This window comes from Peromyscus eremicus, chromosome X (assembly GCF_949786415.1).
Source record: "Peromyscus eremicus chromosome X, PerEre_H2_v1, whole genome shotgun sequence".
NCBI classification, from domain to species: Eukaryota; Metazoa; Chordata; class Mammalia; order Rodentia; family Cricetidae; genus Peromyscus; species Peromyscus eremicus.
The window spans coordinates 109,384,597-109,411,109 of record NC_081439.1 but is presented as its reverse complement, the minus strand read 5'-3'; the positions used below and the strand labels follow the sequence as shown (position 1 = coordinate 109,411,109).

Here is a 26,513-nt window from a genome sequence, read left to right as displayed (position 1 = left end):
CTCTCACTTCTCGCTCTGTATCTCCTACAACTTTCTCAGTCCTGCTTAGGATTTCTTTCACAGAAAATCTGTCTGGCACAAACCTTTGTCAGCCTTCTCTTCTCAAGCACGAAAGCCGTAATAGCGCGAGACTATCCAAAGCATTTGGTACAGCATATGAAAGTGATACAGAGAAAGAACAGGGGAAGTACACGCCCCCAGTCCACCTCCCCCTCCCCCCCCCCAAAAAAAAGGGTTGTACGAGAAAGTGCCAGTTACTTGTGAAAAATGGAAGTTTTTTCAAGATTCGGAAAGTCAGGTGCGGTGATTCACTTGGGGGAAAGACTACCATTGGATCCTACGAATAGATTCAGAAAGGCTTAAATGCCTGATAGCCAGTTACCTAAAACACACAAAAAGAAAGTGAGGTTCTGGAGTCGGTTTTTGTGATGTGCTATCAGTTCCCATCACCAACATTGCAGTAGCACCACCCACAGCCGCCAGGCACAAGTCTCTCTTTGGACAGGTTTCCTAAGCGGCTCAACCTAATACAGTACTACTAACTCGCGGAAACTTGTAAATCCGGAGGCGGGACCCGGTTCTTTGCAGAGCGCGTGGGGAGTTGGACGCATGCGCAGACCTCATTACCGTGGGACCAATTGCAATGCAGCGCTGAGTACTACGCCTGCGCAGTAAGTCTTCAGCCTCAGTGCCTTTTTCCCGGCTCTAGCGGGCCGGTTTCTCTATCCAATGTCCACTTGGGGCTAGGAGGAGGAGGAGCCTGCGTAGTGTGCGTGTGACGGGAGGGGGAGCGGACCCGAGCCCGTGCTGTTTGACCCGTTCGACGGTGTGGAAGGAAAAGAAGGAGTGGGAAGGTTCTGAGTAGCGGTTGCCGAAATGTTCCGGTGCGGAGGCCTGGCGGGTGCTTTCAAGCAGAAACTGGTGCCCTTGGTGAGGACGGTGTGCGTCCAGAGACCGAGACAGAGGAACCGGCTTCCAGGTGACTAGCTGACCCGTCTGGGACAACCCCTTACCCTACTTCAAAGTCCAAAGGCCTAGGTGCCTTAGGCTCCCAGTCTCTCGCAGAGCTCCCCCGTCCTTCAAAAAAAACCCCAAAAAACAAAAAACTTCCCATCACAGGAATTCTAAATTGGCGGGATACGAACCCAGAGTTTGCAAGCTGAGGAATCGGCACATTTATTCCGACCTGACCTTCAAGAGATGTGAATCCCAGAAGTCAGTGTGAGGCCTTCTCCTGGGAATCTTTGTATTTGGGGGATAACAGAGAGCTGCCACCTTGCCTTTTTAAAGCATTGAGGTCAGATGGACGTTGTCATTTGTTGGTTGTGACATCCTTATGCCCAAGTTTCTCCTGTAAATCAGATTATTCGCTCTACTTTCCAAAACTCCTCATGAGAGCTGTAGATTTGAATGCCCTATGATGTGTAACACCAGTAAGGACTTGATTGTACACCAGATAAGGAGAGAATAAGCGCAGAATTGATTTGAGATGCCCAGAGAGTTCAGTTCCTGATGTTCTTACACGCTTCAATGAAATTTTTTAGAACACACTATTCTCTGAGAAGTTGTCTTATCAAACTTTAGAGCTGGAAGGGATTTTGTGTTAAACATCAACCCATTCAGTTTATGGATAGTAAATTGAGGAACGGAGAGGTGAAATTACTTGCAGAAGGTCACATAATTAATAGGTAGAGCTAAAGCTACTCTGCCAGTCTCTAGGCCCCAATCTATTGCTACACCCCTACCCTGCTTCCTAAAGTTTGACCAGAAACAGTTAAGCATGAATTAGGTTCTCTTTCCAGTAATTAACCCATTGTGCATCTGATATTCATGGGTTTTTCTGAGCATGGTTTGACTCAGCTTATTTTCAACCTATACAAATTTGTGGCAATGAATGATCCCCTTTTACAAGGTACATTTTGAAAATCAATGAATTTTTTTAAAAAAATCATCCTGGGGTAATTACAATTATAATATCAATTTTTTTTATTTTTTTTATTTTTTGTTTTTTGTTTTTCGAGACAGGGTTTCTCTGTTTAGCTTTGCGCCTTTCCTGGGACTCACTTGGTAGCCCAGGCTGGCCTCGAACTCACAGAGATCCGCCTGGCTCTGCCTCCCTAGTGCTGGGATTAAAGGCGTGCAATGTTATCCTTGAGGCTTTTGTAATGTGCAGATGCCTTCTGGGTCGTTTAGAAATAAGTGGAGCCGGGCGGTGGTGGCGCACGCCTTTAATCCCAGCACTCGGGAGGCAGACCTAGGCGGATCTCTGTGAGTTCGAGGCCAGCCTGGGCTACCAAGTGAGCTCCAGGAAAGGCACAAAGCTACACAGAGAAACCCTGTCTCAAAAAACTAAAAAAAAAAAAAAAAAAAAAAAAAAAGTGGAAAATACTTTTTGATAGGATCTTTGCAAATGTGTTTGGAAAGTTTGTCCACTTGCTATGAGTCAAAATGTTTCTTAGTAGGTGTTATCTGCTGGATGTGGTGGCACATGATTTTAATCCCAGCATTCTGGAGGCAGAAGCAGGCAGATCTTTGTAAATTCAAGACCATCCTGGTCTACAGAGGAAGTTCTAGGCCAGCCATGGCTACACAGTTGAGACCCTGTCAAAAAAATAAGTGTTAGCTGAGTTATGTCCTACAAAATACTTTTCTTATAGCTTGAGAATTCTTGAGAATTTGTTTTAGCAAAACAGGCAAACAAATAACAAACCCCTCTGGCTTATCTAAAAACCCGGTGAATATAATTTGTATTTCTGTGCGTGGAAGTGGTGGTGCCGTATGTAAATTGTGAAGAAATTTATAGAAATAGAGATAACCTGAAGATACTAGGCTTTCTAATATCGTGTATTTATTTTGTTCAGTACATAGCTTTTGCAAGAATTCTGTCATCTAACCAAAGTTCTCATCAATTAAACATTCATTTGGTTACAGTATTAGAACTGCTGAAAAAATACAGACTTAAATGTTTTTTTTTTCCCACTGCATGGCTTTGTTTGAAGGCAGTCTCCTGTAAAAATACTATGACTTCCTGACATACACATCCATCTTTTTGCACACATTTCTTTGTCCTTTGGCCACGAATCAGAGTATGATATCACCTGCTTTAAAAATGAGTGGGGTTACAATTGCTTTTTTTGTTGGTTTTTCGAGAGAGAGTTTCTCTGTGTAGCTTTGCGCTTTTCCTGGAACTCGCTTTGGAGACCAGGCTGGCCTCGAACTCACAGAGATCCGCCTGGCTCTGCCTCCAAGCGCTGGGATTAAAGGTGTGCGCACCACCGCCCGGCAGGGTTTACAATTTCAAAAGGAAATTACGATACTTTATTGTAGTTTTATGGCTCATTTGCCAGTTGCCTTTAATCTGATTTCTTTTTCACATAGCGGCATCTGCCACATGCTTTCCCAGAGGTGGGCAAGAGTCAAGGTTTATATATCACTTCCCCTGCTTTTATCCCCCCTAATACTTTGCCAGGTTGTTAGCAAACTTTTATTTTTTGCTTTTATTTTTCTTGTTTTAGTAAAAATTGAGCTTGCCTTGAAACTATGCATCTACATCTCTCACCATTGTTAGGTTAATTTCCATTATATTCTTGTTTTTTTTTTTTTTTTTTTGTCTTAAAATCTCAATAGCTGCTATTCTACTTTATTTGGATTTTCTGCCTCTTTTCAGAAATGATTAAAGGTAACTAAGTCTGCCTCCATTTCTGAGAAGTTGATAATAGATATTTTGTGTTCTATAATATTTTATTTACCCAGTATTATGCTGCCCATTGTGTCAAACTGATCACTAACTCTCTGACCTAAGGTTCAAATATTTGACTATTTTTCTTTATTTAGAATCATAGCATCTTTTTTTTTTTTTTGAGACAGTATCTATTATGCAGCCCTGGTTGTTCTAGAACTCACCAGGCTGGCCTCATAGAGGTCGGCCTGGATCTGTCTCCTGAGTGCTGGGATTTAAAGGTGTTCAGCACTAGGTGTTCAGCCTGGCCTGAATCTTTTCATCTTTAAAAAAGAAACTGAGCTGGGTGGTGGTGACGCACACCTTTAATCCCAGCACTCGGGAGGCAGAGCCAGGCGGATCTCTGTGAGTTTGAGGCCAGCCTGGTCTACAGAGCGAGATCTGGGATGGACACCAAAACTACACAGAAAACCTGTCTCGAAAAACCAAAAAAAGAAAGAAACTGAACTTCTTATGACCTAGAATCCTAGATTGTGGACACTGCTAAATGACACAATGATTTTTTGATATTTTGAGACAGGATTTTTTTTTTATAATTTATTTAAGTTTATCTTATGTGCATTGGAGTTACAGACAGTTGTGAGCTGCCATGTGGGTGCTGGGAATTGAACTCAGGTCCTCTGAATGAGTAGCCAGTGCTTTTAACCTCTGAGCCATCTCTCTTAGCCCCTTGAGACAGGATCTTGGTATGTATTCCAGTTGCTACACCCTTCTCCCAACTCACTATGTAACTAAGTCTTTTTTTTTCTCGAGACAGGGTTTCTCTATGTAGTTTTGGTGCCTGTCCTGGATCTCGCTCTGTAGACCAGGCTGGCCTCGAACTCACAGAGATCCGCTTGGCTCTGCCTCCTGAGTCCTGGGATTAAAGGAGTGCGCCACCACCGCCTGGCGTAGCTAAGTCTTAATAAGCATTCCAGTTGAACACCCTATACCCAACTCACTATGTAGCTAAATCTTGTCTTGATCCCATGGTCCTTCTGTTTTAGCCTTTAGAGTGCTGGGTGGCATCTTTTTAAAGCCTAGATGAGTCTTCTCTACTCATCCTACCTAATCAAGGTTTTCCCCTACAAGAAAATCTTTGGCAGGATAACTTTTTCTATAATTGGTTAATAAGTTAGATTTTAAAAAAATGTTTGAAGGAATTGCTGCATGTGTTAACATTCTTCTAGGTCATGCTTCCCAAAGTTGCCTGGTTATATGAATTGAGTAAAGGATAAAACCCAAATCTACTCCAGGATCTACAAAAGAGATAAAGTTCTGGATAGAGTCCTGGAATCTGTATTTTAGCAAACTCTTAGAATTGGTATGATCGGGTAAATTTGGGAAATACTGTTTTAGATGAATAGTGACTCTTGTCTTTCTCTTCTTCTGATTTAGGATTAAGAAAAGCAAACTCAGCAGCCTTGCTTCTCTTGTGATTTGCATCACTTGATATTTTCTCGTATTCAGAATAATAGTAGTTACTTCCCCTCCTAAATCCAAGGACTGGGAGTTTGCCTTACCTGTTGCTGTGTCCTAAGCATCCTGTACAGTTTCTGTCGCATACTAAATTCCCAGTGAAGGGTTTCTTTTTTCTATTAGCTAATGGTTTTTTTCTTCTGTGCTTTTTGTAAGAATGGTTCATTCTGTACTATAGTTATCATTCTTATTCTTCTAAAATTCCAACAAGGGTTGATAAATTTTTTTTGGTTTTTTTTCAAGACAGGGTTTCTCTGTGTAGCTTTGGTGCCTGTCCTGGATCTCGCTCTGTAGAACTCACAGAGATCCGCCTGGCTCTGCCTCCCGAGTGCTGGGATTAAAGGTGTGTGTCACCGCTGCCCGGTCAGGGTTGATAATTTTTTTAAAGGCTGATGAAATTAAATTAAATAATTGTGCATTGTTTATAAAAACGCATCTAGCTACAGCAGGCACATTAAATAGACTGTGTTTTATCCATGTTGGAAAAATTAGCTTGATGTTTAGGAATCAAGTTTTAAGAGCATATAGACTTCTTAATCATTTGGGATTCCTAAGCACCTCAGCATATGAATGTGTTTCTGGAAAGGTCTGGGAGTATGGATAATAGGAAAATTTGAGACCCCAAAAATGAGCTTACTGGTTAAAGTATTGCTCTAGTGATAGTCTGTGGTACTTAAAGGTGCCATTTTTTTTTTTATTAAGCAACATGAAATTAATGGGATCTAGGTTAGAAATCTTCTCAAAGAATTCTTTAATGTTTAGTCAGTGCCAGAGCCTTGGTTTATGCCTATAATTCCAGGAGGAAAATTGCCAAGATTTTGAGGCCAGTCTAGGCTACACGGTCTATGGTATGAGACCATGTCTCAAAGAAACAAGACAAGTAGAAGTAAATATCCATTCAAAGTACTGGGGAGGCTGAGGTAGGGAGATCATGAGTTCAAAGCAAGTCAGAGCTACATAGCAAATTCTCATCTCAAAAAGAAACAACAAAAGTTTGGTCAATATCGATCAAATTAGAAGGAATTACTATTTCTTTCCTTCATTCTTTAGCAGCATATATTAAACCAGGGCCAGGTGGCAATGCACACCTTTAATGACAGCACTCTGGAGGCAAAGGCGGACAGATTTCTGTGAGTTCAGGACCAGCCTGGTCTACATAGCAAGTTCTGGGCCAGTCAGAGCTTCATAGTGATACCCTCACTCCTAAAAAATTATTTATATCTACTGTGTATCAGCACTGTTACACATGCACAAATTGGGTCATTGGGAATTGCATTCTAAGTATTATAAGTACAAAATCTTGACCTGTGCTGCAGAACATCTAAAACAAGTGACTGGTACAGTAATGAGAAGTCAAGAGTAAGTCACCTTCTCATACGACAAGTGAAGAAGGTGATGGATGGTTCCCTTGGTTCCCTAAAAATTTTAAACTATGAAGAGAAACGTATGGGAAGAGTTTCATAGATTAAAATGGAGGCTAATGCCAGCAGTTTCAGAGACTGAGTCTGCAGAATCACCAGTTTGATGCTAGCTCGCCTGGACAACATAGCAAGACCCTGCCTCTGAAAAAGAAGAAAAAAAGAGCTAAACTTAGGGGTTTTATTTTAATACATTTAATATATTTTTTTCTTTTGGTTTTTCAAGACAGGGTTTTTGTGCAGCCTTGGCTGTCTTGGAACTGTAGACCAGGCTGGCCTCAGACTCATAGAGATCCGCCTGCCTCTGCCTCCGCCTCCCGAATGCTGGGATTAAAGGCATGTGCTACCGCCACCACCGCCGCCGCCGCCGCCGCCGCCGCCACCACCGTTTGGCTTATTTTAATAAATTACTGTCTAAAAATTAAACTGTTTTATTTCATGACAACAAAGAGTTCTAAACCAGATAAGATACAAAGAAGAGTAAAGAAAAATATATTTCCTTCCCTAGAGAGTGTAGATTTAAAGTCTCCTATCTACATTTTAGAAATTGAAATAGGACTATCACATTTATGTAACCCACTTCCCATTGTGAAATTTGACCTATATTGGGAAGAGATTACTTAGAATATTTTTAGATTTATTTATTTTAACTTTATGAATGTTTTGTCTGAATATATATATGTGCACCACGTGGATGCCTGTTGCTCATGGAGGTCAGAAGAGAATGTCTGAACTGGAATTACAGATGGTTGTAAGCCACTATGTGGGAGTTGAGAACCAAACCCAGATTCAGGTTCTCTGAAAGAACAGCAAGTACTTTTAACCACTGAGCCATCTTTTTTTTTTAAATTTTTTTTTAAGATTTATTTATTTATTATGTATACAGTGTTCTGTCTGCACATATCCCTGCAGGCCAGAAGAGGGCACCAGATCTCATCACAGATGGTTGTGAGCCACCATGTGGTTGCTGGGAATTGAACTCAGGACCTTTGGAAGAGCAGCCAGTGCTCTTAACCTCTGAGCCATCTCTCCAGCCCCACTGAGCTATCTTTGCAGCCCCAATTAGATTTTTTTCTAGAGCTGAGGACTGAACCCAGGGCCTTGTGCTTTCTAGGCAAGCACTCTACCACTGAGCTAAATCCCCAACCCCTAGATTTTTTTTAATACCACAGAGTAATTTCCTCTTAAAAATATTAATAGGTTTGAGTCTAGATTGCTGCCCCTTCCTATGCCAGGTATATGCACTATATACTTAAAACTGTTCTGAGTTCTAAAATACTTATGATCCCAAGAATTTTAATAAGAGGCTTGTTTTTAGCCCCTCTGTGCCCTGACACTGTGAAAGGAAAGGGTAGAATGTTGCATTTTCCATCTCTGTAAGTTTATATAGGATGCTACTACCAAAGCCTTTTTAAAAATTAAACAGTACTGGAGATTGGCCCTAGGTTCTTGCACATGCTAGGTAAGCATGCTATCATTGAGCTGTATACCCAGCCCCCTTTAAAAGTATTTTTTAAAACCTAAGGTCTCCCTTCATTGATCTTGCTGTTTTTTAACGCACTTTGTATCCCAAGAAGGCCTTGAATTCATGAATTTACCTCAGTCTCAGGAGTAGCTAAAATTGCAAGCCTGATCTACCAGGCTTGGCTCTCTTTTTTTGTATGTTTGTTTTTGGTTTTATATTGTTTTCCTTTAAGACCCAGATCTCACTTTGTAGCTCTGACTAATGTAGAACTCCCTTTGTAGACCAGGCTAACCTTGAACTCAACAAAGGTCTGCCTGCCTCTGCCTCCCAAGTGATAGGATCAAAGGTGTGTACCACCGCTCCTAGCCTCTGTTTATCTTTTAAAACCTAGTCAGGATAAGAACTCAAATATCAGCCTTTAGATCTTTGGTTTTTCAAAGTAGTGTCCTGTTTGCAAGACTAGTGTCATCAGTACTCAGGACCTTGTTAGAAATGAGATGGAACCCTGTGTTGGTAGCCCAAGCCTGTAATTCTACTACTCATCAGGCTAAGGCAGGAGGATTCCCCAGACTGCCTAAGGAGACTTTGTCTCACAAAGCAAAAAAGCCAGTGAGATGACTTAGCAGTTAAAGGCACTTGCTGCCTGCCAAGCTGAAAGACTTGCCTTCAATCCCTGGCACCCACAGTGGGGGAAGAAAGAACCACTGCTCTAGATCAAAGCCTACATACTCGGCCAACCATGCTCAGATAGCTCCTGCTTCTGTGTACTACACAGCGGAGTGGATTTTACTTTCCGTTGTTGATGTATTGTACTTTTGGAGACATTCTCACTTTGTAGCCCGAGTTGGCTAGAACCACTAAATTGAAAGCGTCCTGTCTTTCAATTTAGGATCGTCCAGCCTCACCCTCTCTCTCAAGTGCTAGAATAGAAATTACAGGCATGAGCCACCATGGTAAGGCTTATATATTCATTTATTTTTATAGTTTTTAGGTATTTTTGAGACATTCTCATCCTGTAACCCAGCCTGGCCTCAAATTTGCAGTAATCCCCCTGCTTCAGCCTCCCTAGTGCTGAGATTATAGGTACAAGCTACCATACTCAGCAGTGTTGATATATTTTAAACGGCCAGGAAACCCTTAGTAACTGACAATATCGTAATACTTAAGAATTATATAAAACTTGGATTTTAGTAGCTATAAGTAAAATTTTCTTGGAACATAGACCTATGTATTTTGAGGGCTACTTTTATACCCCAGGAGGGTACAATTGTTCCAGAGACCAGACTGTCTACAAAGCTGGAAAGAATCACTATTCTATCAGTAGTGAACACCCACAAGGTATAATCACTGAGAAGGCACATGCCTCATCTGAAAATGGCAGCATCCACTGGGGAAAAAGAACTGTAAATGTCTCACATTTTTATGTTCATATCATGTCATGATCATATGATTATTGCAGAGTGCTAATATAAAAAAAGACTGTATTCTGTTGAACGAGAAACTGCAAGACATTGGTAGTCACTTTACATTTTGTCATTCTGGAATATACTTAAGAGTATAAATTCAGTTATTATGAGAGATTTAAGTCCATTATAAAATTTTTGTTCTGACTTCCTTTTGATTTTTAATGTTTCTTTCTTCTAGGACACGATACGTTACACACAAGACAGAACTGTATGTTCCAGGGTTGTAATTAAGCAAGGTTTCGGCCAGGTAGATTGTTCCTGAAATGGGTATCATAATGTCCCAGGTAGCCTGTGGTCATTTTTGTTCCTGAAATGGGTATCGTAATGTCCCAGGTAGCCTGTAGTCAATTTTGTATATTTTTAGCCTTCTGTATCTATTGGTTCCACATCCATGGATTCAGCCAACTACTAATCAAAATTTTTTTTTCTTTTTTTAAAATTCATTTAACTTTATTTTATGTGCATTGATGTGAAGGTATCAGATCCCCTGGAACTGTTAAGTAACAGACAGTTGTAAGTTGCCGTGTGGGTGCTGGGCATTGAACCCAGGTCCTCTGGAAGAACAGCCAGTGCTCTTTTTTTTTTTTTTTTTTTTTTTGGTTGTTTCGAGACAGGGTTTCTCTGTGTAGCTTTGAGCCTTTCCTGGAACTCGCTCTGTAGACCAGGCTGTCCTCGAACTCACAGAGATCCACCTGGCTCTGCCTCCCGAGTGCTGGGATTAAAGGCGTGTATCACCACCACCTGGTCAGCCAGTGCTATTAACCGCTGAGCCATCTCTCCAGTCCTCAACAGTCTTTTTTTTTTTTTTTCTGAGACAGGATTTCTCTGTATAGCCTTGGCTGTCCTGGAACTCAATCTGTAGACCAGGGTGGCCTTGAACTCACAGAGATCTCCCTGCCTCTGCCTCCTGAGTGCTGGGATTAAAGGCATGGGCCACCACCACCCAGCTCAAAAATATTTTTAAGCCAGACATGACGGCATGTACTTTTAATCCCAGCACTTGGGAGGCAGAGGCAGACTACTTAGTGAGCTTCAGGTCAGCCAGGCTACATGGTGAGACCCTGTTTTTTAAAAAAAAGAAACAACAAAATAATCTGGGTGGTAGTGGCACACACCTTTAATCCCAGCCCTGAAGTAGATCTCTGTGAGTTGGAGGCAAGCCTGCTTTTTTGTTATTTTCCCTAAACAATATAGTGTAGCAGCTATTTACATTATATTAATCATTATAATTAATTACAATTAATTATAATCATTTAGACATGGTTTGAAGTATATGTGATGATAAGCATAGGTTGTATGCAAATTCTGTACCGTATTCTATAAGGAACTTGAGCATATGTGAATTTTAGGTCCTTCTGGGGATCTAGACTCTAAGCTCCACAGATACTGAGGGATGACTATCTACTAAATAGGTTATCTTGGTATTTACTTCATTTATAGTGAAGTTGTAAAGATATTTGAGGAACTGCTCTTTTTTTTTTTTAACCAACTTTCTGGAAGCTGTGAATGTTCTCATTGGATAATGTTTAAATTGTGCTCTTGAGAACTCCAACAGCTTATCTGGGTATGATAGTATATATAGGCTTAGAAGGATCACAAGTTTGATACCAACTTGGACTACAAAGCCTGCCTCAAAAGCAAGTCCTATTGCCATAGGTTGTACAGAAATATCTGTAGTATTTATGTGTACAGTTTTGATTATAATTTTCTTGATCATCAAACAGTGAACATCGTACAGCCCAAGGTATAATTCTTGATTTCTACAGTACATTGATATTTAATCATAAATATGTGTTAACTGTTTTATTTGTGTGTATGTTAACAAATTGTGTTCCTTTAGGCAACTTGTTCCAGCGATGGCGTGTTCCTCTAGAACTCCAGATGGCAAGACAAATGGCTAGCTCTGGTTCATCGGGGGGCAAAATCGATAATTCTGTGTTAGTCCTTATTGTGGGCTTATCAACAATAGGAGCTGGTGCATATGTAAGTAACAAAGCAGCTTGTGTAGAGAAGCTGCCACACAGCTCCATTGAGAGACTCAATACTACTCTGCTTTAAAACTTTGCAACTAATTCCGCTTTCTCCTGTAGGAAAAGTTCCAAAAGGCCTTCTTTAAAATGTCTATGGGAGCTGATTTGGGACTGATATTTACTGTCATGTTGATTGATCTTTGCTCTTTTCACTTGTCTTTTTATTCTTTGCTTGAAAACTGCTGTGTTTCCTGAGGCTTGACTAACCCACAAAATTGTACTTGTTGTTCTCTTGATTGTGATAAAGTAACCTGTAAACAAAGTCAACATTAATTGCAGCTCCTAAGCACAATATTTGATTTTAATGTATTTGCCAATTTTTTAAAAACTTTTTTTCCCTTGTAGCTTGAGATTGACCATTTAAAAAAAACAGCTTTCAGTAAAAGATATTAAGCATTTCTAAAAGGAAAACTAAATCCCTGGATCTCACTCAAAGACTAAATTATAGAAATGGGTCTAGTATCTCCAATTGTAGAATGGAGTTTTTTTTTTTTTTAAAGATTTTATTTATTTATCATGTATACAGTGAGTGTTCAGCCTGCAGGCCAGAAGAGGGCACCAGATCTCATTACAGATGGTTGTGAGCCACCACGTGGTTGCTGGGAATTGAATTCAGGACCTCTGGAAGAACAGCTAGTGCTCTTAACCTCTGAGCCATCTCTCCAGCCCCGAGAATGGAGTTTTGGGGAGCCGAGAAACAGCATTTAATTGGTACATACTTTTAGCATGGTTATATCTCCCTAAAAGAACTGGTCATCTTAGCAGGTCACAGAGGATTTATTCTGTGGGTGTTTCTTTTCTTTTCTTTTTTTTTTTTTTTTTTTAGACTTGTACTGTAACTAAGCAGATTCACCTAAAACTGAATCCTGTAAGGTTGAGTGAATCAACTTTGACGATGCCTACTAACATCCTTGATCAAAGAAAGCTGTTTGCTTTACATACTAAGAACAAATGGTTCAGTACCATTACAATTTTAGTTCTTTCTCTTCTGATAATAGTAAAATTATTTTTGTTCCTCTGTCACTAGGTTAAGGGGAGGCATGAAAATTATTTGAAGTTACCCATATTCTCATACCTTAACCTGACTCCAAAATGTGCAAGAAGAGTAGCCAGATCCTGCCAGTTGTAAGTCAGATCAGAGCAAGAAATAGATAAAAATCTGCCTGATAACATACTTTGGGGAAGAGGCCTTTTCCTCCAATCCTGGAGCAGCTTGTAAAAATTTTTCTTTTTCATTTTTTTTTTTAGCACAGTAACCAAAATGCTTCTCTGCATTTGCATTAAATGTTTATTCATTAATAATTAGTGCCTTTTCTATCCTTTTGTCTCCTTCCTGGCCTTATGTTTACCTCCAGTTGTGCAGTGTCATCTCCTAGGATCCCCTTCTAGATCACTAGCGTCTACAGGTGCTTCTGGGAAAGATGGCAGCAGCCTAGTGTACTTCTTAATTGTAGGAGCAACAGTGACTGGGGCAGGAGTTTATTATGTAAGATGCTCATACTAAACTATGTTTGGGAATGGGGTGGGTAAAGCCATGGCACTAATAATAACTTGGTTCATAGAGTACAGTGAAATAGTCACAGCATGTGCTTCCTATAGACATTTGTTAAAGGGACATTGTCAGTCACTAGAGAGTCCTCAGATCTCATTTTTAAACCTTTGAAGTTATACTAGACCAGTCTCGACCCATAAATTTAGAGCCAAATCCTTCTCTCAACCTTTTCTTTGAAACTTTTGTCAAATTTGTGCTTATTTTTACACTGCTAAATTATATTGTGCTTTAGTGCTGCATGTCTAACAAGACAATCTCAGAGTAAATGTTGAATAAGTAAATAAAGGGAACTTGAGCACCATCAACTTTGAATCATTTTAGGTAAAATGTAATTTTTCTGTTTTGTGAGAAGCAATCAACTCGTCTTTTACTGTGAAAAGGCCTTTTATTGAATGCTTTTGACAAGGTCCTGAGAGCCGTAGAGACTGGAGTGTTTTCCCAAAGCACCCACAGCCTCCACTTGAAACTCAATTTGTTTGGCAGTGTCCCTTTGTTCCCTCATTTGGTCAAACTCGTGGCTGAAGCATTCATGTCGGGTGATTTCTTGACACCTCTCATCAATGATTCACGCACTACCCTCCTCCGAGCCTTAACCTTTCCATTTCATGATTTTCACCTTTTCTCATCACTTCCACCTCATCTATTCAAAAATCATTTTCAAGTGTTTGCATTAGACATGTTCATAATGACTTCACTCTGTTGAATCTCTGGTTTGTGTTGCTGACCACAGTTGGGTGGCCTGCCCCCACAGACTTGACATGCACATACTCTTGATGCCAAGCCATGAGCTAGGCGGGCCACTGTAGCTTTCTCCTGTCTTAGAACTATCTAAGAAGCACCCATTTCTCTCAAGTCATTCAGTTAAATGCTTCATTGCCCCCTGTGTTTGTCCAACACTGGTTGTAATAAACCTATTATAGTGGCTCCAGGTTAAATGATAAGCTTTTGTCTACATTTATCAAACTAGTCTGTATACTTTTGTTTCAGATTTTAAATAGTTGAAAACTTGCTATCAAGCAGCTTACATTTTTTTCTCTGAAATTGATATTAGGAATGAAAAACAGCTTAAAATCAGTGTCCAGATTTGGTGAGATTTCTATGGTTGCAAATTTCAGGGCTGATAAGATGGCTCAGTAGGTAAAGATGCCTGCCAGTAAAGGTGCCTGCCTCCAAGCCTGACAACCTGGGTTTGATCCCCAGGACCTACATGAAGGAAAGCAAGAAACACAATTCTCTAAAGTTGACATGTGAGCATGCACATACAAACACACGAACAAATTCAATAAAAATAATGTAGTGCTTATATTTGTTTCTCAGACTCTCATAATCAAATACCACAAAATGGCTTTAACTCTAGACATTTATTTTCTTAATTCTGAAGACTGGAAGGTCTAGAATGAATGTCAGACAAGGTTAAGTTTCCGGTGAAGGTTTTCTTCATGACAGGTGTGCAGCCAACCCTCCACCTTACTGTGACTTCCTCACAAGGGAGCAGGGCAGTGTAGAAAGTGAGCGAGGTAGTACTGCTGTCTCTTCCTTTTTTTTGTAGACCAGGCTGGCCTCGAACTCACAAAGATCCACCTGCCTCTGCCTCCCGAGTGCTGGGATTAAAGGCGTGCGCCACCACCGCCCGGCCTCTTCCTCTTTTTATGAAAGCCCTATCCAGCTCGTCACCACTCCTGTCTCTGGATACTGGCCTCCTGGCCGTTAGGGCTTCAGCCTAGGAATTGAGGAATTCAGTCCTTAGCAATAGCCCTTCCAGCAGTTTTTTTTTATTTGACTATAATTATTCCTTCAGCAACTCCTATATTAAGGGTTCTTTACCTTCCTGGCCTTCTCTGCCCCAGTGGCTTTAAAGGAACACTTTCCCGTTATCTACAGTAAGAAATGTAGTTTATCTTGCAACCCATAAAATTACAAATATGTAAAATGCAATGCATTTTAACTAGTGTTATTCTTACTGGGTTGGACGTAAACTATTAATTGCCTCTTCTCCTCTACTAATGCTGATCCTAACCTACAAGTAAATCTCATTGCCTACTAATGGGTTACAACCAGTTTGAAAAACATTGACCTTAGTGGTACTATCTGCTGCTTGATACACAAACTCCTGATTAGCATCCATGTGAGCTTTTTATGCCAGTGACTTCCTCTAGTAGCTCAGGTAGGTACTTTACTCTCAGTCCTTTGCTAGTTTCAGTGAAGCAGCCCCAAATGGCCTTTAGAATAATTACGGAGGTTGAATATTTGGGCCCTTCACTACTAGTCAAGTGACAGGATCCTGTTGCCCCAGAAAACGGCCTTTCTTTTCAAACCCCTTCCTATGTAGAAAGGTTGCCTCCACTAATATTTTCATATATTTGTGGTATTTCTTAGCCTGACTTGTATTTGCCCCCCCCCCCATTGGAAATCTTTGTAAACTAGGAAGACAGAAACCCTTTGGGGAATATAATTTGTTATTTGGTGTGTATGTAAACGAACTTTCACTTTAGAACATTGAGCCTAAAGGCTGTCTATCCACATTTAACCTTAATTTATTTAGCCCTTTCCCTATCAACCTTCCTGCTCCAATCCTTTTATGTGTAAAATCATCAGGAGGTATAGAGTGGCTCATACCATTTCTGAATGACCCTCTCAAATGAGCATAGCCCTAGTCTCTTTCCTGTTCACTTCTGTCGATAAGAGTAAACCATCTCTTTTACTCACCTCTCAGGGCTTAGGGTCCCCATTAGCAGCACATCACTAATGAGCTGCCCTGTAAAGTGGTCATAGAAAGTCTTTTTCTTTATTAGTTTATTTTTATGTGATAGTAGGGCTCAAAACCAGGCCCTTGTGCTTGTTGGGCAAACATCCCATCACTGACTCACATCCCCAAACTCATAGGAGTAGTCCTAGAATATATTTTATGATACTTGCTCTAATTGTCCTTATTTCTACAGTCAATTAATTTGAGTTTTCATTTGAGATATGGTCACTTAAATTTTTATCTTGTTGACCATGTGGGATACAAAAGAACAAAAATATTGTCATTAGAAGACATCCTTGGGCTGGGACTGTCGCTCAATTGATAGAGTGCTTGCCCAGCACATAAGAAGTCCTGGGTTTGGTCTTCAGAAGTGCATGAGTCAGACAGACATAGTAATCCATGCCTGTATCCCAGAATAGGAGGGGTGGAGACAGGAGGACCCAGAAGTTCATGGTGATCCTAAGCTACATGAGACCCTATCTCAAAAAAAGGCATTCTTGTCCACCACTTTTTGTTTTTGTTTTTGTTTTTTTGAGACAGGGATTTCACTGTGTGGCAGCTCTGGCTGTCCTGGAATTCATTATGCATACAGACCAGGCTGGCCTCGAACTCACAGAGATCTACTTGCCTCTGCGTCCCAAGTGCTGGGATTAAGGGTGTGCAACACCACTGCCTGGCTCACTTATTTTTTTGAAATTAATTAATCTGTGGCCTCAAACTCATATAGACCAGCCTGTCTCTTCTTGCCATATGCTGGAATTAAAGGCATGTGCTACCATGCACAGCCCACCTTTACAATTTATTTGTTTGTTTGTTTGTTTGTTTGTTTGTTTGTTTATCTATCTATCTATCTATTTATTTATTTATTTATTTATTTATTTATTTATTTATTTATTTATTTATTTTTGAGATCAAGGTCTCACCCTGTAGCCTCACTGGCTTAGAACTCATTATGTAGACCAGATTGGCCTCAAACTCACATAAATCTGCATGTCTCTTCCATCCAAGTGCTTGGATTAAAAGTGTTGTTACCACAACTGGTAACTTTTTGAAAGTTACTAATTAGGGCTGGAGAATATAGCTCAGTGGCTTGATATACATAAGGCCATGAGTGGTCTTCAGCATCTAAATATTTTAAAAATAAGTTAAAAGTCACTAATAAACCCTGTTGTTGTGTGTTAATAAAGATAAATAACAAACTAGTCATAATACTAAGATACCTTTCCCCAGTTTGAAAGTGTAGGGGAAAGGATATTTGAAATAAAACAGGTGTTTAATGAAGATGGTGTTTGACCCTTTATAATTATTAATGTGTTATGTTTCTGAGTGAGACTTCTACCTCCTTAGTTTAGAAAAAGAAAAAGCTATTCCTGGAAAGATGAGTTACATTTTAAGAATAGGATACACCTAGCCACATATCTCAATCCCTGGCAAACTCTGAAACATCTATTAGGAAGATGTATTCCCCATATAGATTGATTTTACAACTAGCACCCAGCATAGTCCTAAACCTCTTTCTGTACTTTAGCCATTTCTATACTTACTAGCATTATATTCCCTTTCTTTACTTCTACTTTCTGAGTTCGATATCAGGAGAGTTCCTTACCAAGAGTCTCAGAAAATCTGAAACATGTTTTGATCTGCTTTCAAGTATTCTTTCCTCACCAAATATGTGTACACTGAATAGTTTTATTTCTTAAGAAAAGAGCTTTGACCTGGGGATGTAGCTCAGTGGTAGAGTGCTTCCTTAGCATGCATGAAGCCCTGAGTTCCCTCCCCAGTGCTGGAAAAGAAAACTGCCTTAGTGATTTTGGCATAGAAGAACTAACCTCAGTGTAGACAAAAGCTTCTCATTTCATTGAAATGATATTAGCTTATGGTCTGAGTTAACTGTATCATGAAATAAACTTTCTCCGTGTTTGGGTCTACAGGCCTACAAGACTATAAAAGAAGATCAAAAAAGATATAATGAAAGAATAGCGGGGTTAGGACTGACACCAGAAGAGAAACAGAGAAGGGCCATTGCTTCTGGTAAGTATTTCCTATGTCTCTTCTGTATGATTTGAGACTAAATAAGGGAAAGTGATTAAGGATTATGATTTGCTAATACCTTGTTGTAGTGTAACAGTGTGAGATTGCAAGCTGCCAGAAATTAAGGTTTTACCCCACAGCAGGGAGCAGTTTCCTAAAGTATTTGGTTGGCATTTTAGGCTCGAAGTAAAATTATTGTGGGCCTTTCTTTATGTAGGCTTTTTAAAAGGCAAGCTTGGTAAGAAAGACAGGAAAAGATAGGAAAGCTATTTTCCCCAATGACTAAAGCTTTTTGGTCATATTAATTCCCTTGAATCTTTGGAGTTTTGAGTTGTTATAGATGTGTTTATTTTCCGGGAGCACAAAGCTCTAGCCTTCGCTTCCATTTGATTCACTGGGATTTTCAAAGAGGAATGTTGTAATCCTTTAATAAGCCCTATGGATAGCTCTGGGTAGGCTGTTTGTATTGCTTTTTTCAATAATGCTGCCTTCTTCATGAACATTGTATAATAATCCCCAATCGACCTCCTGGGTGTTTCCCCTTTATTGCTAACAAAAGGTGCAACTGAACTTGATATTTTCCTGGTGGTCAGTAGAAAAATAATAAGAATGGCAGGGGCCTTTTAATATATGCTTTCTAATATATTTGAGAAACAACTAGCCAGGTGCAGTGGTGTACCCTGTAATCCCAGCATATGGGAATCGGAGGCCAGCCTGGGCTACAGAGTGAGACCCTGTCTTTAAAAGGGGAAAAAAGGGAAAAGACTAATATTTAAGGTAGGCCCTAGATCCAGTATAGACCTAATGAATGAAAGAAACCAATCAACTCCTTCGCCCCATTTAAAATTTTTCCCACTGGCAAAATGAAAGGAATACTTGCCTTTCCCACTCCCACCAGGATGGTATGAGGATTGTTTGGTGTTTTGTCCCACCCCACTTGTTTTTTTTTTAAGTTCTGGCTATCAAACCCAGTATCTTGGACATGCCAGGCAAGCTTCCTACCACTGAGCTACATCCTAAACCCAGTAAGTTTAAGATTAGTATAGGTGTGCTAGTTTTACTTTATATAAAGGACTGAGACAAGTGCAAGGTGACTTTTTGAAATAGTGGCCAGGGCTCATCAGAGCCTTTAAGAAGACTTACCCTGCTTGTTCTGTTACTTACAGCTGAAGAGGGAGGGTCAGCTCCTCCAGTCAGGGTACCAAGTCATGTTCCTTTCCTGCTGATTGGTGGAGGTACTGCTGCTTTTGCTGCAGCCCGATCCATCCGGGCTCGGGATCCTGGGGCCAGGGTAAGGTGCACGGTATTTTGCTTGGTATAGAGGGTATAGTGTGCAAGTACTTAGCCATTGTGGAGGTTTTGACATTTGCCGTTTAATTACTTAGCACTGATAAATACCATTTTGTGTCCAAAGGTCCTGATTGTATCTGAAGACCCTGAGCTGCCATACATGCGACCTCCTCTTTCAAAAGAATTGTGGTTTTCAGATGATCCAAATGTTTCAAAGACACTGCAATTCAGACAGTGGAATGGAAAAGAGAGAAGGTATGTTTGCTTATGTACAGTGAGCCTGACTGAGCACAAGGAGCAGGTTAAGATTTTTCACTGATCACGTGTGATAAATAGGAAGGCTCTACATGGAAGTCTGCTAAATTGTACATATTTGGTCAGGCTCAGAGGCAACAAAGAGCATTCTAGCTTCTGTTCCCCAAACCACCAACAATCAGCAGTTTAATGCTAGACTGTGAAATATTAGGGCTCCTGTTTCTAGGACCTTTAGGTTAGATTTCTCTGTTAGAGATTAGCTTAGCTGGAGAGAGGGCTCAGCAGTTGAGAGCACTGGCTGCTCTTCTAGAGGACCTAAGTTCAATTCCCAGCACCCACATGGCAGCTCACAGCTGTCTGTGACTCCAGTTCCAGGGGATCTGACACCTTCACACCAATGCACATAAAATACATTTAAATAAATTATTTTAAAATTTTTAAATAAATACCTAGGCAAGTCACATAAAAGCAAGTGAAACTGATTTATGACACTCTTGTTATTTTTGGGTATGTATGTGTTCAAGCATACATGTCTGCATATATGTGGAGGCCAGAGGTCAACCTTGGGTGTCATTTATCAGCTGCTATCTACCTTGCTTTTTGAGACGGGGTTTCTCACTGGTCTGTGACTCAACTAAATAGGCTAGGCTGGATAACCAGTGAGCCTCAAGGACTTTCCTGTCTTTACTTCTGCAGTGTTGGGATTACAGGTGCATGCCACCTTGCCTGGCTTTTTTATGTGTGTTCTGGGACTTAAACTTGGGTCCTTATGCCTCTACAGCAAATACTTAACTGAGCTGTCTCCCCAGGCAATTAATGGCACTTTGTTTGACACTCTAGCCAGCATTGACAATTACAGAGGTAGAGCAGGAAGACTGTAATGAAGAGCCTCATTATCAGAATATTTGCACAAAAGACACTTGGAGCTAGCTGGACATGATGGTGCATACCTTAAACCCCAGCATTTGAGAAGATGAGGCAAAACAATCGGGAGCTCAAGACTACTAGCCTGAGTCACAGCCTCTGTCTCAAAAATATAAAACAAACAAACAAACAAAACCCTGAGTATTGGAGCTATAGGCCCAGCGTTTTCCTTCTAAAGGACTCCTTAGGTCTCTCAACTCCAGTACTGTTCTTGCAGCTCTAGTGTTTTTCTCACTAGTGATCCTTTAACGTTGAACTAAATTGTACAGACCTGGGCTGGAGCGATAGCTCAGCATTTTAGAGCACTTTTTGCTTTTGCAAAGAACCCATGTTCAATTTCCAGCAATCACATGGTAATTTCACAACCATCTGTAACTCTAGTTCTAGGGAATATGACACCCTCTTCTGACCTTTTCAAGCACAGACATGCATGCAGGCAAAGCATCCACACACATAAAATAAACAAATCTAAAAAAAAATTTAAATGCCAAAATGTGCTTGCCTCCCTCATGAGTCTTTACTACTATGTTCCATTTTCAAGCAGAATGTATACCTTCATCTCCACTTATAATGTATCGTAATTATTTACTTAGTTTTTTTTTTTAATTAGAGTTCTCACTTTATTGCCCTAGCTGGCCCCAAACTACTGGGTTCAAGGAATACTCTTGGTTTATCTTCCTGAGTAGTTGAGATTGAAGCTACATGCCAGTGCACCAGCATTATTGTTTAAGGTAGAATCATTTAGGAGCAAGACCTTGCTATATTGGCCAGCAGCACCATTCTGAGAAATTAATGTGGTCGATATGTGAATACCAGCTCCTTGAGTGTCTTTGTTCTTAATTTGAAATGATTTTACATCTAGAGCTTTATTTCTCAGCTTCCCCACCATTGGTTGATATTTGATATAACATAATTCTGATGGAGGTAAGGGCTGTCCTGTATAGCACAGGCTGTTGAGCAGTATCTCGTTTCTAGGTACCAGATACAATAGCATCCCCTTGTAAGTTGTAACCCAAAATGTCTCCAGAAATTGCCAAGTGTCCCATGGAGCTAAAGTTGCTCCCAGTTGAGAACCACTGATCTATAATACTTTTCAATGTCACCACCAAGATCTAGTGCCTAGAGACTTATTCTGGAATATGTACCTGAATTTATTTTACTAAAGCTCTAGAGGGAGCCTATAGCAGTTCCAGATGCTTATGATTTTCTCCTCTTTCCCATACAGCATTTATTTCCAGCCACCTTCTTTCTATGTCTCTGCTCAGGACCTGCCTCATATTGAGAATGGGGGCGTGGCTGTCCTCACTGGGAAGAAGGTGAGCGAGTAGGCGCTTTCCTTGTCAGGCTTTATGTAGTTACCAACCAGAAAATACAGTGATGTGCTTCTCCGTTGCAATCCATGTTTCCTCTCCCACCATAGTTCATCAAAGAAAAACCAAAGCAGTTTAGGACTAATATTGTTTAGTGTGTCTATCTAAGGAAAGTCCATAACGAACAGCAAAATCTAGAGCATGAAGTTGGCTAAGCTTTACCGGGGAAGTGACATTGTCAGATAGTCTAATGCTAAAAACTGTTGCTGCTTTTGTGTATGCTTCTGCATTTGTTCCTCCTTCCTATTGCCTTTATATTTGTTTGCTTTACCTTTCTTTGGGATTATTGATGACAAGAGATTAGACTAGTTTTCAGCATAATACAGCATTCATAATGCAGCATGGAAAATACTGTCGGATGTTACCAAGGTGGTTGCCTAAATATGGAGAACAGTTATTGGGCGATGCTCGCAGGGTCCTAGGAAGGCTTTGTTGCAGCGTTGTGTTTTATTTTTATCAATGGAAACAGTAGGCTAAGTTTGTAAACCAATGGCAGGGTTCCGATAGAGGGGATGGTGTTGTCTTAAGAAGCAAAGCCAAAAGTAAAGGGGATCGAGAGCACCAGTGGAAGGATTGACCTTTGCCCACTTCTCCCGTACCAGAGCTGTAGAATGTGGGTAAGCTGGTAGTGGGACAGTATGTTAAATGTCCCTGATGTTTCCTAAGGGAAAACAAAAGCAAGCAGGAACATAGACAGATAATCATAACACAAAAATGTTTTAAGAGATACGTGTCCTGGGAGTTAGGAGGAGGAGGAATGTACAGTACAGTGATGAATGCAAGGAAAGATTCTTGGAGAAAATCTATGGACCTACAAGTCTTACTGAAGTATTCTTTGAGATTTATTTATTTTATATGTACGTATGTGTACCATATGTGTGCCTGATGACCTTAAAAGTCAGAAAAGGGATGTTGGGTCTCCTGGAACTAGAATAATAAATCGTTATGAGCCATCTTGTGGGTTCTGGGAACTGAACACAGGTACTCTGCAAGAGCAAGCATGTTTATCTCTTGGTGTGTGTGTGTGTATATGTGTGAATGTGGTATATGTGGGTGTAGGTAGTATAAGAAGGAGGATGTCAAGTGTCCTACCATATTACTCTTCCTAATATATTGCTTTTGTTCAGAGTCTCTTAATGAACCTGAATACAGGCTGGTAGCCAGCAAGCTACAGGTATCCTCCTGTCTCTGGCTTCTTTATGAGTGCTGAGGGTTAGAGCTCAGATCCTCATACTCATACATCAAGTGCTCTTACCTACTGGGTCAGCTCCCTAGTCCTAGAGCAGAAAATATTAAAGAATGAAGAGGTGTAGACTACATAAGAGCAAAGAACATTCAGGAGAGTAACATTTGAGGAAGAACTAACAGCACAAGCAAGTGCCCAGCAGTACGGAAAAACATGGTTAGTACAAGGAGAACAAGCAGCTAGCTTCTGATAGAGCAGAAACTTCGAGTTAGGGGACTGAGGATGTAGCTCAGGGGTGGAATACTTTTCTAACATTGGTAACATACTGGGTTTCATCTCCAACTTGGCAAAAGAAATGAGAGATTGGAAAATAAATATAAGATTTTTTCTTTACTTTTTTGTTGTTGTTTTGGTTTGGTTTAAGACAGGGTCTCATTACGTAGTCCTTGATGTCCTGAAACTCACTGTGTAGACCAGGCTGGTCTCAAACTTAGAAATCTGCCTCCCAAGTGCTGGGATTAAAGGCGTGTGCCACCATACCTGGCAAGAAGAATTTTGAAAAAATATTCAAGTTAGGAAGAGGCAAAACTGGTAAGTTATTCTAGGGATTGTTTATGGAAGGCTTTTTTTGACATGAAGGAGAGCTTGAATTTTATTTACACTGGGGAGCTGGTGACACTTGTGGACAAAGATATAAAGTACTGGAAATGAATTTTAGACAATTGCTACTGCATTTCAAGGAGATACCACTAGAGATGGAGGGCCAGGGAGACAGCTCAACACTTAAGAACACTGCTGCTCTCCAGAGGACCTGAATTCTATTCCCAGCACCCATATACTGTCTCCCAACCATCTAGGCACACATACGGTGCACATACATTCATGCAGACAGAACACCCATACATATAGGTAAAAATTTTTTAAAGACTAGAAACAGACCATTTCAAAAATTATTGTAATAATTCAGGCAAATGATTATGATTGCTCAAATTAGGCTGGTGGTAGTGATGATTATGAAGAAGAGGAATGTAAGGACTAAGAATTCATATAGTACCTATTTTAACTGCTTTTTTTAAAACCATTTTTGTTTTTGTTTTTTGAGACAGGGTTTCTCTTTGTAGCCCTGGCTGTCATAGAACTTGCTCTGTAGATCAGACTGACCTCGGACTCACAGAGATCCACCTGCCTTTGCCTCCCGAGTGCAGGGATTAAAAGTCTGAGCCACCACTGCCTGGCAAGAAGTTGTTTTTTAATAAAGAAATTTTAAATAACTGGCCTAAACTTTTACAATACATGAGAAACAAAATATGAGCCCAGATTTATCTGACTAAAGAGTTAGAACCCAGAAATTCTGACCAGAGCCCAATCTCCTAATAATGTATTACTTCTTGTGTAGCACTGGGTTAGATGCCCAGCATGGGGGGAAATGTGTGATCAGAGTGAAGGACATGCTGGAGGAATGCTTAGGAGGCAAACATCCCTAAGGCTTGAAGATTGATTGAAGGTGGGAGGTGAAGGAGAGAGAAGAGACAACATTTCTAGATTGTATATCAGAGTAGATAATAGTGCCCTCCCCCTAACTGAGAAAAACATTTTTTTAAGAGGAAGATCTGGTTTAAGGGAAAGATAAAAATCAGTCTGGACACCAGGCATGGTGGTGTATGCCTTTAATTGCAGCACCTGGGAGGCAAAGGTAGACAAGTGTCTGTGAGTTTGAGACCAGCCTGGTCTACATAGGAAGTTCCAGGCCAGCTAAGGCTAGATAATGAGACCCTGTCTCAAACAACAACAAAACAACAGAAGAGAACTTGTAGAGCAGTAGATAACATTGTAAAGTTAAACTACCCTTTCTTTTTTTGCATGTGTATATGCATGTTCACAGGTGTGTGCACATGCATGGAGAGGCCAGAGGTTGACAAAAAGAGCCTCTCTCTACCCTGTTTACTAAGCCAGAGTCTCTTGCGGGAATCTAGGGCTTACTGGTTCTGCTAGTCTGATAGCTGGCTCACTCTGGAGAGCCCTCTCCACCTTGTCAGCGCTGGGATTACATGTGGGTAGCTACACCTACACAGCTTTTATGTGGATGTTGAGGATCCATACTCTGTTCCTCATGCTTGCATAGCAAGTGCCTTATTCACTGAGCCATCTCCCTAGCCCCTACACTGTTCTTTCAGTAAGTTTAAATGGGCTCAGAGGTAGCTCAGTCAGTAAAGTGCTTGAGGACTGGAGTTCAATACCTGAAACCCATATAAAACAAATCCAGCTATGATGGAGCATGCTTGTAATACCAGTGCTGAGAAGGCAGAGACAGGTGGATCCCTAGGGCTTTCTGGCCAGTCACCCTAGCCTATTTGATGAGTATGAGGACCTGTTTCAAAAAAAAAAAAGGTATACAGAGATGGCTTGAGGAACAATACCCAAGGTTGTCCTTTGCCTTCTACATGCATGAGCACGTGCACCCACACAGACATGAAAATATGCATACACATACCCTAACGTTTAAATGAAATTTGAGCATAATAGGCCACACCTTTAATCTCAGTATTTTGGAAACTGAGTCAGGAGGACTGCTGCAATTTTGAGGCCTGTCTGGGTTACAATATAGTCAGTTGCAGACCAGTCTAGGTGAAAGAATGACCCCCATCTCTAAAAAAATTAAGGGCTAGAGATGTAGCTTAGTGGTAGAGAGCTTGCATGGAATGCACAAGATCTGGGGTGAATCCTCAGTACAGTAAAAGTCAATAAAATGAATGGTTGGTATATGAATGTTTCTTTTGAAAATCCTGAATTAAAAGTTTAAATAAGCAGGGGTAGGTGGCAATTGGATAGAATTTTGAAGGGGACATAGAATCAAAGATTTGTTTTACTGGATGTAATGGACTGAGATCTAAGGTCTCAGAAGAGGATCAAGGAATAATGGACAGTTGTCAGGTGAAGGTTCTGAACGAGAAAAGAATGGCTAGACGCACAAGGAGAATAGAAAGGTCACCTTATTCCACAGCTGGAAAAAGGAAGTAAACAGTTTGTGTGCATATGTATGTATGCATGTGTGTACACATGTGGAGTCCAGGTGTTGACATCCAGTGTCTTTGTCTGTTTCTCTCCACCTTATATTTTGAGACAGGATCTCTCACTGAACCTGGAGCTTACTAATTCAGTTAGACTGGCCAGCAAACCTCTGGGGTCTGCCTGTCTCTGTCTCCCCAACATGGGGGTTACACATGCATTGCCTCTGCACTCACATTTGTAAGGATGGAAGATGATTAACAGTGGGGGGATCTGAATGATTCTGAAGGAGCAGTTTGGGTGTTGAGTGCTCAGGTTGTATTGAAGAGAGAGCTTAACAAGGACAAAGGAGGCTAAAGAAGCTACTCGTTTATATATACTGTTGCCTCTAGAAAACTTGCCCCAACTCAACCTAACTTGAACACCCCCAGCCCGTGTTTCTAGTGGCACCTGCACTGCCCCATGTCTATCATATTTGTCACTCCTTATTACTGTTAGTGTCTGTGAAATTGTTGTTTCGTCTAATAGATGCTGAAGGTAGAGAAGATAACCTATCTTTCTCATCACTGTGTCCCCT

The 26,513-nt window shown here is 40.6% G+C and overlaps 1 protein-coding gene across 1 annotated transcript in view; it reads left to right on the top strand.

Annotated features, from left to right (window-relative positions):
• The first annotated feature begins 710 nt into the window (after positions 1 to 710).
• Positions 711 to 26,513, top strand: part of Aifm1 (apoptosis inducing factor mitochondria associated 1) — a 39,935-nt gene continuing 14,132 nt past the window's right edge. The window contains exons 1-6 of the mRNA XM_059250365.1: positions 711 to 979; positions 11,387 to 11,529; positions 17,806 to 17,905; positions 19,072 to 19,196; positions 19,320 to 19,450; positions 21,600 to 21,690. Of these exons, the coding sequence (XP_059106348.1) occupies positions 877 to 979; positions 11,387 to 11,529; positions 17,806 to 17,905; positions 19,072 to 19,196; positions 19,320 to 19,450; positions 21,600 to 21,690 (693 nt within the window). The 5' untranslated portion in view covers positions 711 to 876. The remainder of the gene's footprint in view (positions 980 to 11,386; positions 11,530 to 17,805; positions 17,906 to 19,071; positions 19,197 to 19,319; positions 19,451 to 21,599; positions 21,691 to 26,513) is intronic.